Source organism: Macaca nemestrina, chromosome 4 (assembly GCF_043159975.1).
Source record: "Macaca nemestrina isolate mMacNem1 chromosome 4, mMacNem.hap1, whole genome shotgun sequence".
NCBI classification, from domain to species: Eukaryota; Metazoa; Chordata; class Mammalia; order Primates; family Cercopithecidae; genus Macaca; species Macaca nemestrina.
The window spans coordinates 143413089-143429741 of NC_092128.1; the positions used below are offsets into that span (position 1 = coordinate 143413089).

The 16653-nt window shown below is 45.9% G+C and overlaps 1 protein-coding gene across 1 annotated transcript in view; it reads left to right on the forward strand.

The window, feature by feature from the left end:
* Positions 1-13877, forward strand: part of LOC105466333 (transmembrane protein 248) — a 37770-nt gene extending 23893 nt beyond the window's left edge. Inside the window, exons 3-7 of the mRNA XM_011715314.3 lie at positions 246-531; positions 3781-3931; positions 6195-6378; positions 8474-8617; positions 10763-13877. Coding sequence (XP_011713616.1) covers positions 246-531; positions 3781-3931; positions 6195-6378; positions 8474-8617; positions 10763-10783 — 786 coding nt within the window. The 3' untranslated portion in view covers positions 10784-13877. The remainder of the gene's footprint in view (positions 1-245; positions 532-3780; positions 3932-6194; positions 6379-8473; positions 8618-10762) is intronic.
* Positions 13878-16653: the final 2776 nt, after the last annotated feature.

Consider the following 16653-nt stretch of genomic DNA (forward strand, 5'->3'; position numbering starts at 1 on the left):
TTTATTGAGTATCTTGTGCCAGTGAAGAGTTCATATTTTAGGTTATAAATATAAAAGTGATGAGGAAAGCCACGTTGTGCTGCCTGTGAGGAGGTTGGTGGCCGTGTTGTCATGATCTTAAATGACCAGCTCTGAATTGTAGTTTGCTGATGTGCTGCAGTGCCACACCAGGGTCTTACCTGTGTTCCCGCAGCGGGAGGCAGGTGCTGTTCACACTCATTTCTTTTTCTTTCACTTCCCCAAAGGATTGGAATACTTTTCTGCTACGGTTCAATGATTTGGACCTGTGTGTATCAGAGAATGAAACGCTAAAGCATCTCACAAATGACACCACAACTCCGGAAAGCACAATGACCAGCGGGCAGGCCCGAGCTTCCACCCAGTCCCCCCAGGCCCTGGAGGACTCGGGCCCTGTGAATATCTCAGTCGCAATCACCCTAACCCTGGACCCACTGAAACCCTTCGGAGGGTATTCCCGCAACGTCACCCATCTGTACTCAACCATCTTAGGGCATCAGATTGGACTTTCAGGTATGCAGTAGCCACTCTCCATTCAGGCTCCTCAAGCAACCACTGTTACAAAAAGAGGAGGCACCGTGTGTGTTTTTACTGACTATATTGTACTAAATTGTAGTCTTGCACATGTGTCTTTTTTTGTTGAGTTTGAACTACATGAACCATTTCTACACCATCATTACATGGTAAAGTACCTGGCTTGAAGTAGCTTCTCAAAAGCCTGTAGGAACAAGAAACTGTGAAAAAACTATAAGGCCTGTCTAATATTTACAAACATGTAATTTTTATTCAGGCTTATCCTGTTGGAGTTTTCATTATTTACTACGCATCTTCTATTGCTATTAGTTTTTAATGGCCATTGTTAGTCCAACACTGTGCTGAGCTGCTGGGAAGAACTAGAAAATGGCTAAGATGACTGGGCGCAGTGGCTCGTGCATGTAATCCCAGCACTTTGGGAGGCCAAGGTGGGTGGATTGCCTCAGCTCAGGAGTTTGAGACCAGCCTGGGCAAAGTGGTGAAACCCCATCACTACTAAAATACAAAAATTTGGCCAGGTGCAGTGGCTCACACCTGTAATCCCAGCACTTTGGGAGGCCAAGGTGGTCAGATCACAAGGTCAGGAGTTCGAGACCAGCCTGACCAATATGGCAAAACCCCATCTCTACTAAAAATACAAAAATTAGCCAGGCATGGTGGCGGGCACCTGCAGTCCCAGCTACTTGGGAGACTGAGGCAGGAGAGGCTACTTGGGAGACTGAGCTTGAACCCGGGAGGCAGAGGTTGCAGTGAGTTAAGAATCACACCACTGCACTCCAGCCTGGGCGACAGAGAGAGACTCTGTCTCCAAAAAAAAAAAAAAATTGCCGGGCATGCAGGCATGGTGATGCGCCGCACTTGTAGTCCCAGCTACTCAGGAGGCTGAGGCAGGAGAATTGTTTGAACCCGAGAGGTGGAGGTTGCGGTGAGCTGAGATCATACCACTGCACTCCAGCCTGCGCGACAGAGCGAGACTCCATCTCAAAAAAAGAAAAGAAAATGCCTAAGATGGGCCCGGGTGCAGTGGCTCACGCCTGTAATCCCAGCACTTTGGGAGGCCAAGGTGGGTGGATCACTTGAGGTCAGGAGTTCAAGACTTGTCTGGCCAACATGGGGAAACCCTGTCTCTACTAAAAATACAAAAAAAATTAGCTGGACATGGTGGCGGGCGCCTGTGATCCCAGCTACTCTGGTGACTGAGGTGGGAGAATCACTTGAGCTCTGGAGGCAGAGGCTGCAGTGAGCCGAGATCACACCACTGCACTCCAGTCTAGGCAACAAAGCGAGACTTCACCTCAAAAAAAAAAAAGAACCTAAGATGTAGTCTCTTCCTTTTGGAATTTTGGGGTTATGGAAGAGACAAAGATAAACGTGAGTTAATGTTTATCAAGCACTTATAATAGTCCTCTCACAAAGGAAATGCTATGAAAGTGCTTGATAAGGGATATGAAAAATACATGCTTATAAAATGTGGAGCACTGCCCTGTGACCAGTACTAAACCCATGACAGACTGTAAGCGACGCAGGAGAAGGGCTAGAAGGCAGTGGAAGCTGGAATAATCGGGAAAGGCTTCATGTGGGACACCTGGGCCTTGGAAGAATAACCTTTTGTTCTTTGGTTACCAAAAGGCTTTTTAAAAAGTTCTTAGGCTGGGTGCAGTGGGTCATGCCTGTAATCCCAGCACATTGAGAGGCTGAGGCAGGAGGATTGAATGAGCTCAGGTGTTGAAGACCAACCTGGGCACATAGCAAACACTTGTCTTTATGAAGAATATAAAAAATTAGCCAGGTGTCGTGGCGTGCACCTGTAGTCCAGCTGCTTGTGAGGCTGAGGTGGGAGGATTGCTTGAACCTGGGAGGTCGAGGCTACAGTGAGCTAAGATTGTACCACTGCACTCCAGCCTGGTCAACAGAGTGAGACCCTGTCTCAAAAAACACACAAAAAACAAACAAACAAAAAAAAAACAAGAAACAAATAAAAAGTCCTTGAAGGAATTTAAGTGCCCACCAGCCTCCTGTTGGCGGTTAGAGGTGAGAATGTTCCCATAATAATCAGGTGACTTCTGGGTTTCCCGTGTAGCAGCAAGTGGACCTATTTCTTATGGCATGGCATAAGGACACCTTCGGGTTTTTTTTTTACTTTTTTTTATTATTGTTATTTTCAGATGGAGTCTCACTCTGTCACCCAGGTTGGAGTGCAGTGGCACAATCTTGGCTCACTGCAACCTCTGTCTCCTGGGTTCAAGCGACTCTTCTGCTTCAGACTCCTGAGTAGCTGGGATTACAGGCTCACGCCACCATGCCCAGCTAATTTTGTATTTTTAGCGGAGACAGGATTTTACCATGTTGGCCAGGCTGGTCTTGAACTTCTGACTTCAAATGATCTGCCCGCCTTAGCCTCCCAAAGTGCTGGGATTATAGGCATGAGCCACCATGCCTGGCTATTGTTTCATTTTAATTTTTAAAATTTATTTTTTGAGACAGTCTTGATCTGTCGCCAGGCTAGAGTGCAGTGGTGTGATCATAGCTCACTGCAGCCGCAAACTCCTGGGCTCAAGCGATCCTCCCTAGTACCTGGGACCACAGGTGTGCACCAGTATACCTGGCTGATTTTTTAAAGTTTTTTATAGAGACAGAGCCTTGCTATCACGTTCAGGTTGGTCGTGAATTCCCGGCCTCAAGTAATCCACCTGCCTCAGCCTTCTAAAGTCAAAGTGCTGGGACTATAGATGTGAACCACTGTGCCTGGCAATACGTTGGTTTTAATTTAAGCTTCATCACTTGCCTTTCTTAACTCTGAAACCCTCTGACCTCTGTTCGTTCATATGTAAAAGGGGGACAACTGCATTTCTTTGGTCATGTTCATGGGAGAAGAGTAAATTTTAAGTGAAATATGTGTAAAAAATGTTTGAAAATGGCTAGACGGGTGTGCAGAAATGGTGGGGATAATTCACCCAGCCCAAGTTTTTCACCTCTTATCTGCCCGAGGTCTGGTTTGGCATCTCCAGGCCATGACTGGAAAGCGGCCACTTCCTTTGCTGCTTTGTAGCTCTGAGTTGAGCAGGCCTCATGGTCAGGGTCAGGACTGCTCTTGTTCCTCAGATCCCACAAAGGCAGGTTCCTGGGCTGATAGATGATTCCTGTGTAGGTTTGATTTCAGGGTTTATTTGTATGCCAGAGAATAACAAATACGTGGTTCTTTATAAAAAAACGATTTCTCTTTCATAGGCAGGGAAGCCCACGAGGAGATAAACATCACCTTCACCCTGCCTACAGCGTGGAGCTCAGACGACTGCGCCCTCCACGGTCACTGTGAGCAGGTGGTGTTCACAGCCTGCATGACCCTCACGGCCAGCCCTGGGGTGTTCCCCGTCACTGTGTAAGTGTACCCGGCGCCCGGTGAACACACGTGACAAGCCCCACTTGCCTGAGTACAGCTGGGCTGCTTCGGCCATAAATTCTCAGGATGGCTTCCTTCACATTTCTTTATAGAATTATCTCTACTCAGACCTATCTAAAGGATTATTTAATTTGTCTAAAAGATTATTTAATTAGGAATTCTAAAGATAGAACTTCCGCGAATAAAATCAAAAGTTGGTGTCCCCTCGAGGCAGTAAAAGCACCTGGATGTTGTTGGACATTCATAGGCTGTCTTTTCCTGCAGAAGTAGAAGCAGCAAGTTACAGAAAAGAGGCTCACTATGGCTGGGTGCAGTGGCTGAGGCCTGTGATCCCAGCACTGTGGGAGGCTGAGGTGGGAGGATCCCTTGAGCCCCGGAGTTGAAGACCAGCCTGGACAACATATAGGGAGACCCTGTCTCTGTTTAAAAAAAAGAAAAGAGAAAGGAGACTCTCTAAAGATAAAGGTTTTCAGCCAGGTGCAGTGTCTCATGCCTATAATCCGAGCACTTTGGGAGGCCAAGGTAGGGGGATCACCTGAGGTCAGGAGTTCAAGACCAGCCTGGCCAACATGGTGAAACCCTATCTCTACTAAAAATACAAAAATTAACTGGGCCTGGTGGCACATGTCTGTAATCCCAGCTACTCGGAGGCTAAGGCAGGAGAATCGCTTGAACCTGGGAGGCAGAGGTTGCAGTGAGCCGAGATCGTGCCACTGCACTCCAGCCTGGGTGACAGCAAGACTCTGTCTCAAAAAAGTAAATAAATGAAACAAAGATAAACATTTGTTCATCTCCATTATCCAGAAAGATAGTTTAAAATCGTCGATTTAAGTTTATCTTGATTTTAGTTTTAAATCAAGTATAAATCAAAACTTATTTTCCGTTAAACAGTTACTAATTTTAAACTGTAACATTTTAAATCATTTCCCGTTAAATAATTACTAACTTTAATTTTACCTACTAATTTGAAAGTTAGTTTTAAAATCAAATATAAATTGAACTTTATTTTCCATTAAACAATTAAGGTTTTTGAAACTTCCTTCAGTGTTTTTGAGCAGCATTCAGTGTTATTGTTTTGCCTTTTAGGTGTTTTTTGTTTTGTTTTTTTGTTTTTTTGTTTTTGTCTCTCCTGTCTGTAAAGGAGATAATTATCTATAAATAAATAGGTGAAATGCATAAGATACAGCCTATTTAAAAGAATTCTGTGGTGAATTCTTTTTAAATAAGAATTATCCTGGGATTTGTCTATTTTAGACATTTGGAGGTTTGTAGGACAAGATCAGATTAAGTTAAACATTACTTTGTGTTACAGTAACTGATACAGAATTTTGTAGGTAAAGTTTCCAGTTGTAACTAAGTGATATGCTTTGGGCTGGGTGCAATGGCTCACGCCTGTAAATCCCAACTACTTGAGAGGCTGAGGCAGGAGAATCAGTTCAACTTGGGAGGTGGAGGTTTCAGTGAGCCAAGGTCACACCAGCCTGGGCAACATAGCGAGACTCTGTCTCAAAAAAAAGAAAATATGATATGGTTTAGCTGTCTCCCCACCCAAATCTCATTTTGAATTGTAGTTCCCATAATCCCCTTGTCATGGGAAGGACCCAGTGGGAGGTAATTGAATCATGGAGGTGGTTACCCCCATGCTGCTGTACTCATGATAGTAAGTGAGTTCCCATGAGACATGATGGTTTTATAAGGGGTTTTCCACCTTTTATTCGGCACTACTCTTTGCTGCCCCATGTAAAGAAGGATGTGTTTGCTTCCCCTTCTGCCGTGATTGTAAGTTTCCTGAGGCTTCCCCGACCATGCTGAACTGTGAGTCAATTAAGCCTCTTTCCTTTATAAATTACCCAGTCCTGGATATGTCTTTATTAGCAGTGTGATAATGGACTAATATACTAAGAGTTTAGCTAATTTGAGAAGATAGGCTTACAAGGAGCTTATGTCCTTTGCATCACATGTGAGAGGACTGTAGGTTGAATTCTGAAGGCAGAAATCCAACACCCAAACTCCTAAATGTCAGGCACCTATTTATTTTTCTGTTATATTTTTATTTTTTTAAAAAGACTCTCAAACTAAAATATGATGGTATTTATGTCAAAGAAGCATGAACATGTAAGTTACATTTTTCCTTTCCACGTGTATTGCCGTGTTTGATGTTTTACCAGCTGCTGTGGGGGTGACACAAGTGAATGACTCAGGCCACTGAGCACGTGTCTTTCTTCCTTCTCTTCCCTTGCAGACAGCCACCACACTGTGTTCCTGACACATACAGCAACGCCACGCTCTGGTACAAGATCTTCACAACTGCCAGAGATGCCAACACAAAATACGCGCAAGATTACAATCCTTTCTGGTGTTATAAGGGGGCCATTGGAAAAGTCTATCATGCTTTAAATCCCAAGCTTACAGTGATTGTTCCAGATGTAAGTGAGAAAAATCGTGTGTGTGTGTGTGCGCGCGTCTGCGTGCATATGCACATGTGTGTGCATGTGCTGCAACTGTTGTATAGGCCCTGCTAACTTCCCTGGGTAAGCGTCTCCTTTGCCACGTTAGATTTCCAGGTGAGTTGGGACACTAGGCGGAGTGGTGGATGCTTGGAAAAACATGCCACCCATTGGTTAAGAAAAATCTGGTTCTTCTCTTCCTTTTCTCTGTTGTTCAGCAGCAGTTATTTCTTGAACAACTGCCTAATCCCTGGGGGGTTACAAGGGATCCTTGTATAAATATTATCTTAGAGGATGTTCACAGACATTCATAGAAGACTGTCTAGTGTCCATGTGAACAAAAATAGTACTGCTTAGAGTTCTGAAAGGTAGAAGTAAGTAGTAGTAGGAGATGAATCTTCGACTAGAGAGTGAGGCCTGAATAGTATTTAACTAAACCAAGAGACAAGGAGAAGAAAATACTTACCTATCTCGTCTAGCAGTTGTGTGCTACCTCAGCTTCCTACTTAGACTTGAGCCCACTTATTTTTTTAGAGACGGGATCTTGCTCTGTCACCCAGATTGGGCTCTAGTGGCACAATCATGGCTCACTGCAGCTTCCGACTCTTGGTCTGAAGCTTCATGGGTGGCTGGGACTACAGATGCATGTCCCATGCTGGGATAATTTTTAAACTTTTTGTAGAGACAGGGTCTTACTGTGTTGCCCAGGCTGGTCTTGAACCCCTGGCCTCAAGCGATCCTCCTGCCTTGGCCTCCGAAATTGCTGGGATGACAGGTATGAGTCGCCGCACCCGGCCTGAGCCCACTTTTTAACACTGCTTTGATATTTTGTAAATGTGTTCCTTTCTGGCAGTGTGTGTTAGCTGGATCTCTCTTCTTTTGGCCTAGCTCTTTGTCCTTTTCTTTTTTGCTTTATTTTTATTTATTTATTTATTTATTTTTTGAGATGGAGTCACGCTCTGTCGTCCAGGCTGGAGTGCAGTGGCACAATCTCGGTTCACTGCAACCTCTGCCTCCTGGGTTGAAGTGATTCTCCTGCCTCAGCCTCCAAAGCAGCTGGGATTACAGGCACCTGCCACCACGCCCAGCTAATTTTTGTATTTTTAGTACAGATGGGGTTTTGCCATGTTGGCCAGGTTGGTGTTGAATTCCTGACCTCAGGTGATCCTCCCACCTCAGCCTCCCAAAGTGCTGGGATTATAGGCATGAGCCATTGCGCCCAGCCTTTGCCCTTTTCTGGGGCTCATTTGTAGGCCAGGGTCCTGCAGGAGCCAGCTGTGGAGGTCAGGCTGGATGGTGGGCTGTGGCCCTTCATGCCTGACCAAGGGCACTCCCTGCCTGTGTTTGGGGCTTGGGGGTTGGTAAAGCAGTGTATTGAGAAGACTGAGCTGCCCTGCTATGTTGTAAGTGACCTGCAGGGAATCCAGGGCTGACCTGAGGCCTGGAGATACTAGAGGGTAAAGGAATGGAAACATGTCTGGGGTCCCTCTAGTAACTTGCAGGGCCTGGGGATTGACTGCATGTGGGAGGTCAAAGGGCAGTGAATCAAGGATGACCTCAGCATTTTCATCCAGGGACGTAGAGAAAAGCAGGAGGAGGGAGGCAACCCTGGGGAGAGGTGAGGGGCCGAGGCCTTCCTGGTGGTGGCATACCCAGTAGTTAGGAATGCAGCCTCAGCTGTCCGCCATGCAGCCTGAGGGCAGTCCCATGACGAGGATGTGTCCAGAAAGGAGTGGGGCTTAAAGACGGAGTGTCTGCAGCCTTTGCAGGGGAGAAGCCTGCTGGAGGGGCAGGGTTCAGGCAGTGTGGGGGTGCAGAAGACAGGGCAGAGGTCAGCCCTAGGGCTAGGAAGGTGTGGGTGCTCTCCAACAGAGGCTCAGGAGCACCATGTCCTCACTTAATGAGATCCAGCTTTGGTCACTTAGGAGACAAAACGAGAAACCTCCTCTTGCAGCTTAAGAAGAAAAGTTGTGGCAAGTCTGGAGGTTGTCAGTCCTGTCTCTCAAAACCCAGCATTAAAACCTTTCAGTCACTCAGAGCAGATGTTTCTGATTTTTTTCTCTTCTTTATTTAGGATGACCGTTCATTAATAAATTTGCATCTCATGCACACCAGTTACTTCCTCTTTGTGATGGTGATAACGATGTTTTGCTATGCTGTTATCAAGGGCAGACCCAGCAAATTGCGTCAGAGCAATCCTGAATTTTGTCCCGAGAAGGTGAGCTGTGGATGGGGTCCAGGCCAGCATTTTGCCAGAGGTCTCTGTATACAGAAAGTCCCAGTTATCCTTACTCCATTTATTGTGGGTGGCACCTTTCATCCAAAGAAATGACAGTTATCCCTCAATATCCGAGGAGGATTGGTTCCAAGACCCTGGTGGATACCAAAATTAATGAATGTCCAAATCCCTTCTGTAAAATGGTACAATATTTGCATATCACCTCTGCACATCCTCTGTAACTTTTTTTTTTTTTTTTGAAGATGGAGTCTCACTCTGTCACCCAGGCTGGAGTGCAGTGGGACTATCTTGGCTCACTGCAGCCTCCGCCTCCCGGGCTCAAGCAATTCTCCTACCCCAGCCTCCTGAGTAACTGGGATTGCAGTCGCATGCCACCATGCCCCACTAATTGTTTGCGTTTTTAGTAGAGACAGGGTCTCACCATGTTGGCCAGGTTGGTCTCAAACTCCTGACCTCAAGTGATCCACCCGCCTTGGCCTCCCAAAGTGCTGGAATTACAGGTGTGAGCCACTGGGCCCAGGTCATCCTCTGTAACTTTAATCTCTAGTTTACTTTTTTTTTTTTTTGAGACAGTTTTGCTCTGTCACCAAGGCTGGAGTGCAGTGGCGTGATCTCCGTTTACTGCAACCTCTGCCTCCTGGGCTCAAGTGATTCTCCTGCCTCAGCCTTGAGAGTAGTTGGGATTACAGGCGTACGCCACCACACTTAGCTAATTTTTGTATTTTTAGTAGAGACAGGGTTTCACCATGTTGGCCAGGCTAGTCTCGAACTGCTGATGTCAAGTGATCCACCTGCCTTGGCCTCCCAGAGTTCTGGGATCACAGGTGTGAGCCACTGTGCCCAGCTTCTAGGTTACTTATAATACCTAATACAATGTAAATACTATGTAAATAGTTGTTACAGTGTATTTTAAAAACTTGTATTATTTTTATTGTTGTATTCGTATGTATTGGTTTTTTTCTTCTGAGTATTTTTGCTGTTTTTAATTTTTTTTTTTTTTTTTTTTTTTTTTTTTTTTTTTTTTTTAGACAGGGTCTTGCTTTGTCACCCAGGCTGGAGTGGAGTGGTGCGATCATAGCTCATAACACAATCATAGCTCACTGCAGCCTTGACCTCCCAGGCTCAAGCGATCCTCAGCCTCCTGAGTAGCTGGGACCACAGGCATGCATCACCACACCTGCTTAATTTTTGTATTTTTTGAAAAGATGGGGTTTTGCCACGTTGCCTAGACTGGTCTTGAATTCCTGGGCTCAAGCGATCTACCCACCTTGACCTCTCAAAGATTACAGTTGATTACAGGTGTGAGCCACCATGCCCAGCCCTCTTTTGTGTATTTTTGGTTGAATCTGTGGGTATGAAACCCACAATTACAGAAGGCCAACTGTAGTTTCTGCCTTCATTAGAAGTGTCTTTACCCTCAACCTAAACTATGGTGTTGGATTTTTAATCATATACCCAAACCTCCATCACCATTAAAGGGAGTGACTTGGCAGTTGTTCTCAAGTCTCCACTGGAGCACTACTGACCCTGGGTAGCTGCCTCCTCTGTAGTTCCATCAGCATAAGAAGTCTTCTAACAGAATGTTTATCAAGGTTTAAAGACAGTTACCTCAGCTGGGTGCACCTGTAATCCCAGGACTTTTGGGAGACTGAGGCAGGAGGATCACTTGAGCCTAGGAGTTCAAGACCAGCTTGGGCAACATGGTGAGACCCCATCTCTACTAAAAGTTAAAAAAATTAGCCACATGTAATGGTGCATGCCTGTATTCCAAGCTACTGGGGAGGTTGAGGTAGGAGGATTGCTTGAGCCTAGGAGTTGGAAACTATAGTAACCTATGATTGCACCACTGCACTCCAGCCTGGACAACAGAGCGAGACTGTGTCTCAAAAAAACAAAAACCAGTTAATTCTGTCTCTGCACAGTGGTTCCAGATGGACTGCATCTTGCAGGAGACTTTGAGATTTCTAGTAATTTCTTCCTAGGTGAAATTTTCTTCTTAGGGATTTAGTAACTTCACTGTCTGGTTGATATGTGCAATCAGTGTGGCGTCCTGGTCTTTGGGTAGGGGCTGAGTTAACCTGGGCTTCCCTTTTTGACTGGTTTCCTTGGCTTGCTGTCTTCCAGGTGGCTTTGGCTGAAGCCTAATTCCACAGCTCCTTGTTTTCTGAGAGAGACTGAGAGAACCATAATCCTTGCCTGCTGAACCCAGCCTGGGCCTGGACGCTCTGTGAATACATTATCTTGCGATGTTGGGTTATTCCAGCCAAAGACATTTCAAGTGCCTGTAACTGATTTGTACATATTTATAAAATTCTATTCAGAAATTGGTCCAATAATGCACGTGCTTTGCCCTGGGTGCAGCCAGAGCCCTTCAGCCCTACCTTGGACTTGAGGACCTACCTGATGGGATGTTTCCACATGTCTCTAGAGAAGGATTTCCTGGATCTAGCTGCGTTGGAGCTGGTCACGACGATGTTTTCACTAAGGTCACGGGTGCGTTGCGTCACTGGTGGGGTTGAAGTTTGGTTTGGTTCTTGTTTCGGCCCAGTATGTAGAGAACGTTTGAAACAGTCTGCACCTTTGATACAGTATTGCATTTCCAAAGCCACCAATCCATTTTGTGGATTTTATGTGTCTGTGGCTTAATAATCATAGTAACAACAATAGTACCTTTTTCTCCATTTTGCTTGCAGGAAACATACCTAAGTTTTTTTTTGTTTGTTTATTTTTTTCCTTTATAAAGAAAAAATAAAATAGTCTCATTTTAATACTAGTCTAGTTAGGACAGACTTGTGCTTTTATCCTGAGTAAAATGTTAAATATTTAAGTCACGTACATGGGTAAAAATCTAAGTTTTATTTTCCACATGGATGACCTGGAACCTGGTCTTGTTGGAGTTGGCACAGAAGGTTCTACTGTCTTCTTGGCCGCTCTTGTCCCTCCCTTCTGTTGTCAAAGTTAAAGCAGCCTCTTCACTCAAAAGGGCTTCAAAATGTAAGTGGCTCTAGAGTTAGAGTGACCGTTTGCTGTTCTGCTTTCTGGAATGCAGATGACAGTATGGAAAGAAAGAATAATTCTAATAGTTGTAATAGGAAAGGATTTCTTTCTTTCTTTCTTTCTTTCTTTCTTTCTTTCTTTCTTTCTTTCTTTCTTTCTTTCTTTCTTTCTTTCTTTCTTTCTTTCTTTCAAGAGTGGGTGGGTTTCTCCTTTTTTTTGCTTTTTATGTGACTAACATATCTTCAGGAGGAAAATGGCAACTAGTACATCAGGAAGAGTTTGAAAACAGTGCCTGTGAAGTTTGAAGGAATGCAATTCTAATTTGCCATTTATCAGGGAAAACCAAAAGCATTTTTCTTGTAACTTTTCTTTTTTTTTTTTTTGAGACAGGGTCTTGCTCTGTCTGTCCCTCAGGCTGGAGCATAGCTCAGTGCAGCCTCCAACTCCTGGGCTCAAGCAATCCTCCCACTTTAGCCTCCTGAGTAGCTGGGACTACAGGCGTGTGCCACCACGCCTGGCTAGTTTTTAAATTTTTTTTGTAGAGACAAGGTCTCCCTCTGTTGCCCAGGCTGGTCTGGAACTCCTCCTAGCTTCAAATGATCCTCTCACCTCGGCCTCCCCAAATCCTGGGATTCCAGGTGTCAGCCACCACACTCGGCCCTCTTATAACGTTTTGTTTGATTGTCTAGTTCCTCTGTCTCATTTTCCTTCTAATCCTTATTCATTTAAGCAAAATTGTACATTATCTTTTTCAGTGCTTTCATGTTGTATTCTTACTATTTTTCTTAATAACTTTTTGCCTTAATAGCTCATTGTCACTAATAACTTCTGTGTTCTCCCAGGCAATGTTATAACAGAAGGGCACTGAAAACCTTGGACATGACCATGAGTACTTCCTCTCCTTAACTCTAGGTTTGTAGTCTGTTTTGAATTAGGATTAGTTCCTTCATTCTGAAATACATTGGCTTAGAACATTTTATCCCGGGCATTTTTGAATGGAAAACAGTTGCGGGCTTTTATTGAAGATTGTTAAAATAATCACCATAGTAACTTGATATGTTAGTATTCCTCTTTTTCCTTTTCGTATGTTTCAAGCGCAGTAATCATACTTGTCTATCCAGTTTCTTTGTACGATACGAGTTGCTTACACGATGCATGGCTCACTTATTAATTTAGTTTTCTCCTTAGAGACTTTGAGACCCTTAGGACACAAGATTGAGAAAGAGCCCTGTGGCTTGGCTCTAGAAACGCTGTTATCATTAGGACCGTCAGATTTTAGATTAAGCTGCTATTGAATTAATAAAATCCCAATGAAGCAGAGTTATAGGGATAGATTTATAGCTGGCAGAGTGGTATCGAAGGAGAAAGACAGTGAAAAAGCCAATTTCACTGGTTCGTTCAGTCCAGCTCGTTGCTAATATTAGTTACCCTTGTTTTAACGACAGAGTGTGGCTGGACTCTGTAGCCAGGGGAGGGACGACACTGTTAGATGTGAGGAAAGGAAGTGCCAAAAATGCCTGGACAGATGGCTCGTCCTGAGCCCAGGACACACACTTTAAAATCCCAGCATTCACCTAAGCAAGTACTTCTCAAAGATCTTACAGAAACACAGAGTCAATCAGTTTTATAAAGGAAGGCTGCAGGGAGAGAGGAGGCCTGGGGGCCTGGGTGAAGAGGCCTAGGACCTGAAGAGACTCCAGCGAGTCTCAGAAAGCCCAGGGGACCTGTCACCATCTGAGCACTTCCCAGGCTCAATGCTCAGCCGGAGTTTGCTGGTGGACCTCAGGATTCGAAGTGTGTGACAGACAGGGTGCTCTTGCTGTTCAGGGCGGCCCCGTGCAGGAGCACTAGCTCACCCTCAGGCATCTCGGACTGGAGGGCCAGCAGAAGGTCAGCAACTTACTCTTAAAATGATTGTTTCAGATCATATTGATCTCTTTCCTTTTTCCTTTTGTCCTTTCACTGTATGACTTGAATCAGTTTTGATTCTATTTGTAAGTGTTTCTTGTCATGAGGCACCTGCCATGTCTGTTGCGTTTTCCTCGGCAGCATGTAGGGCTTCAGCGTCCTGGGTTTTCACCCCTCCTGCAGGCACTGTGGGGTCCTGAGGGCCAGCGGGTCCATTTCACCTCTTGCTGCATGATGGTCAGTAGCTGATCTGTTACGGCATTCACTTCCAGATTAATTTTCTGTGTTTGAAATATGTGCATATGTGCTTTACAGAATAAAACATCTGAATTTATTTGCTCTGCGTCTTCTTCCTCCAACCAGATGGTGTTTTGTTTTGTTTTTGTTTTTGTTTTTGTTTTTTGAGACGGAGTCTCGCTGTGTCGCCTAGGCTAGAGTGCAGTGGCGCAATCTCGGCTCACTGCAAGCTCCACCTCCCGGGTTCACGCCATTCTTCTCCCTCAGCCTCCCGAGTAGCTGGGACTACAGGCGCCTGCCACCATGCCCGGCTAATTTTTTGTATTTTTAGTAGAGACGGGGTTTCACTGTGTTAGCCAGGATGGTCTCGATCTTCTGACCTTGTGATCTGCCCGCCTCGGCCTCCCAAAGTGCTGGGATTACAGGCGTGAGCCCCTGCGCCCGGCCCGGATGGGTGTTTTCTAAGGGAAGAACATGTGTGGTCAGCAGCTGAGGGTTTTTTGCAAGCTGCTCCTTTGAAATGTCGCCTGTCATTTGGACAAGGGGTGGTCATTGTTCCGATGAAGGCAGCCTCACCAAGCACATGCGTCTTCCCCCTGAGGGTACAAAGTCTCCTGTAGCTTGCTGGACCAACAAGTGCTTGCAGGCCTGACCCTAATCCTGCCCCAAGGAAGTAAATAATAAATACAGACCAGCGGGGAGCATTGAATAGACGTAGGAGTTCCAGGACACCCCCTCGGTGACATAAGCCCTCAGCGTGCACTAAGCCTGTATGCCCAACCACAGGTGCCCCGCCCGCTCTGTGGTCTCCTGTTGCAGAGCTCTGGCCGGCTCTAGACCTCCTTTGGCAAGACAGTGCATCCTCCACAGTTTCCATAGCTAAAGGGAGATTAGTGTTCACTAATACAAATCCTTCCCCTTTCCAGCAGCTAGAGGCTCCATGCCCCTTCCCCTCCCTCCCCAGCAGGTGCTGGGGTCGCGAGGTCAGTCTCATGGTTGAGGAAGGTGATACTCAATGAGCTCTTTGTTCCTTCCACCTCCACCTCTCCCTGCCTCCTGCCTGTAACAGGCAAACTGCTTGGAGCGTGGTGTTATTGCCTGTGCTCTCTCCTTGGACTCATATATTCAATGTGTGTGTGATGATTCACCTCCCATCTCAGTACAGAATATGCCTTGGAGAAGCACAGCTCACATCTCTCTGCTGTCTTAGCCTGGTAAAACCTGATACGTGCCAGGTTCTCAAGTCAGATCAGAGGTTTTGCTTTAAAACCATTTCATTTTCCCGGTGGGCCCCCTGTGCTTACAGTTCCCTCAGACTCACAGACGTGCAAGGATTCCCCCAAAAGTGGAATGAACGCACAGACTATAGCACTCCAGAGTCTACTCGAGGTTATTGTGAACTCAGTTGCTGTCTCAAAGAAACATATCCTTGCCTGGAGTTCAAGACCAGACTGGCCAACATAGTGAAACCCTGTCTTTACTGATGAAAATATAAAAATTAGCTGGGCATGGTGGCAGGCACTTGTAGTCCCAGCTACTCGGGAGGCTGAGGCAGGAGAATCACTTGAACCCAGGAGGCAGAGGTTGCAGTGAGCTGAGATCGCGCCACTGCACCCCAGCCTGGGAAACAGAGCAAGACTTTGTCTCAAAAAAATAAAATGAGTGTATCCCTACCCATTTGGGAGCCCACATTCTTTCCACCTATGAAGACCACGCACACTTCACATATCACGCTAGTTGTTGATGATGGGGGAACTAGGGTGGTTTGAAAAATTGCAAGAAGAGGCTGGCCACGGTGCTCACACCTGGAGTCCCAGCACTTGGGGAGGCCAAGGCGGGAGGATCGCTTGAGCTAAGGAGTTTGAGACCACCGTGGGCAACCCCGGCTTTGCGAAAAATACAAAAATTAGCCAGGCATGGTGGTGGCACGTGACTGTAGTCCCAGCTACTTGGGAGGCTGAAGAGGGAGGACCACTTGAACCTGGGAAGTCAAGGCTGCACTGAGTTATGATCACACTCCGGCACTCGAGCCTCCTGGGCGACAGGGTGAGACCCTGTCTCAAAAAAAAAAAAAAAAAAAAATTGCTAGAAGACTTGGCAGTAAATCATGCTACATCCAAGGGGAAAGAAGCAGGGGTTGAGTTTTGCTGTTGACATTCAGCCTCTTTTCTCCAAATTCTTTTTTCTTTTCTTTCTTTCCTTCTCTCTCTCTCTCTCTCTCTGTCTCTGACTCTGTCTCTCTCTCTCTCTCTCCCTCCTCTTTCTTTTTTTGAGACAGGGCCTCACTCTGTCACCCAGGAGGCTGGAATGTAGTGGTTCATTCATGGCTCACTGTAACCTTGAACTGCTGGGTTTAAGCAATCCTCCCGCCTCTGCCTCTCGAGCAGCTGGGACCACAGGTGCACATCACCATGCCTGGATAATTTTTTACATTTTTTGTAGAGACAGGGTCTTGCTATATTTCTCAGGCTGGTCTTGAACTCCTGTGCTCAAGCGATTCTCCTACCTCGGCCTCCCCAAAGTGCTGGGATTACAGGCGTTCACCACCACACCTGGTGCCTCTGAACTCTTTTGCTCATTTAATAACAAACATTTCCCGGGATCCTCTTATTGCCGGTTGCTGTTCTAAGAGCTGGGTATACAACAGTTCCCAGACAGTGCTTGCCCTCTTGGCACTTACCTTCTAGTCGTAAGGAAACAAATAAATACAACATCTGATGGCCGATCGTGGGGAGACGGAGAGGAGCAGGATAGAGAGGATGGACATGACACTTCAGCTGAGGTGCTCACAGAAGGCGTCTTGGGGCCGGGCGCGGTGGCTCACGCCTATCATCCCAGCATTTTGGGAGGCCGAGGTGGGAGGATCACCTGAG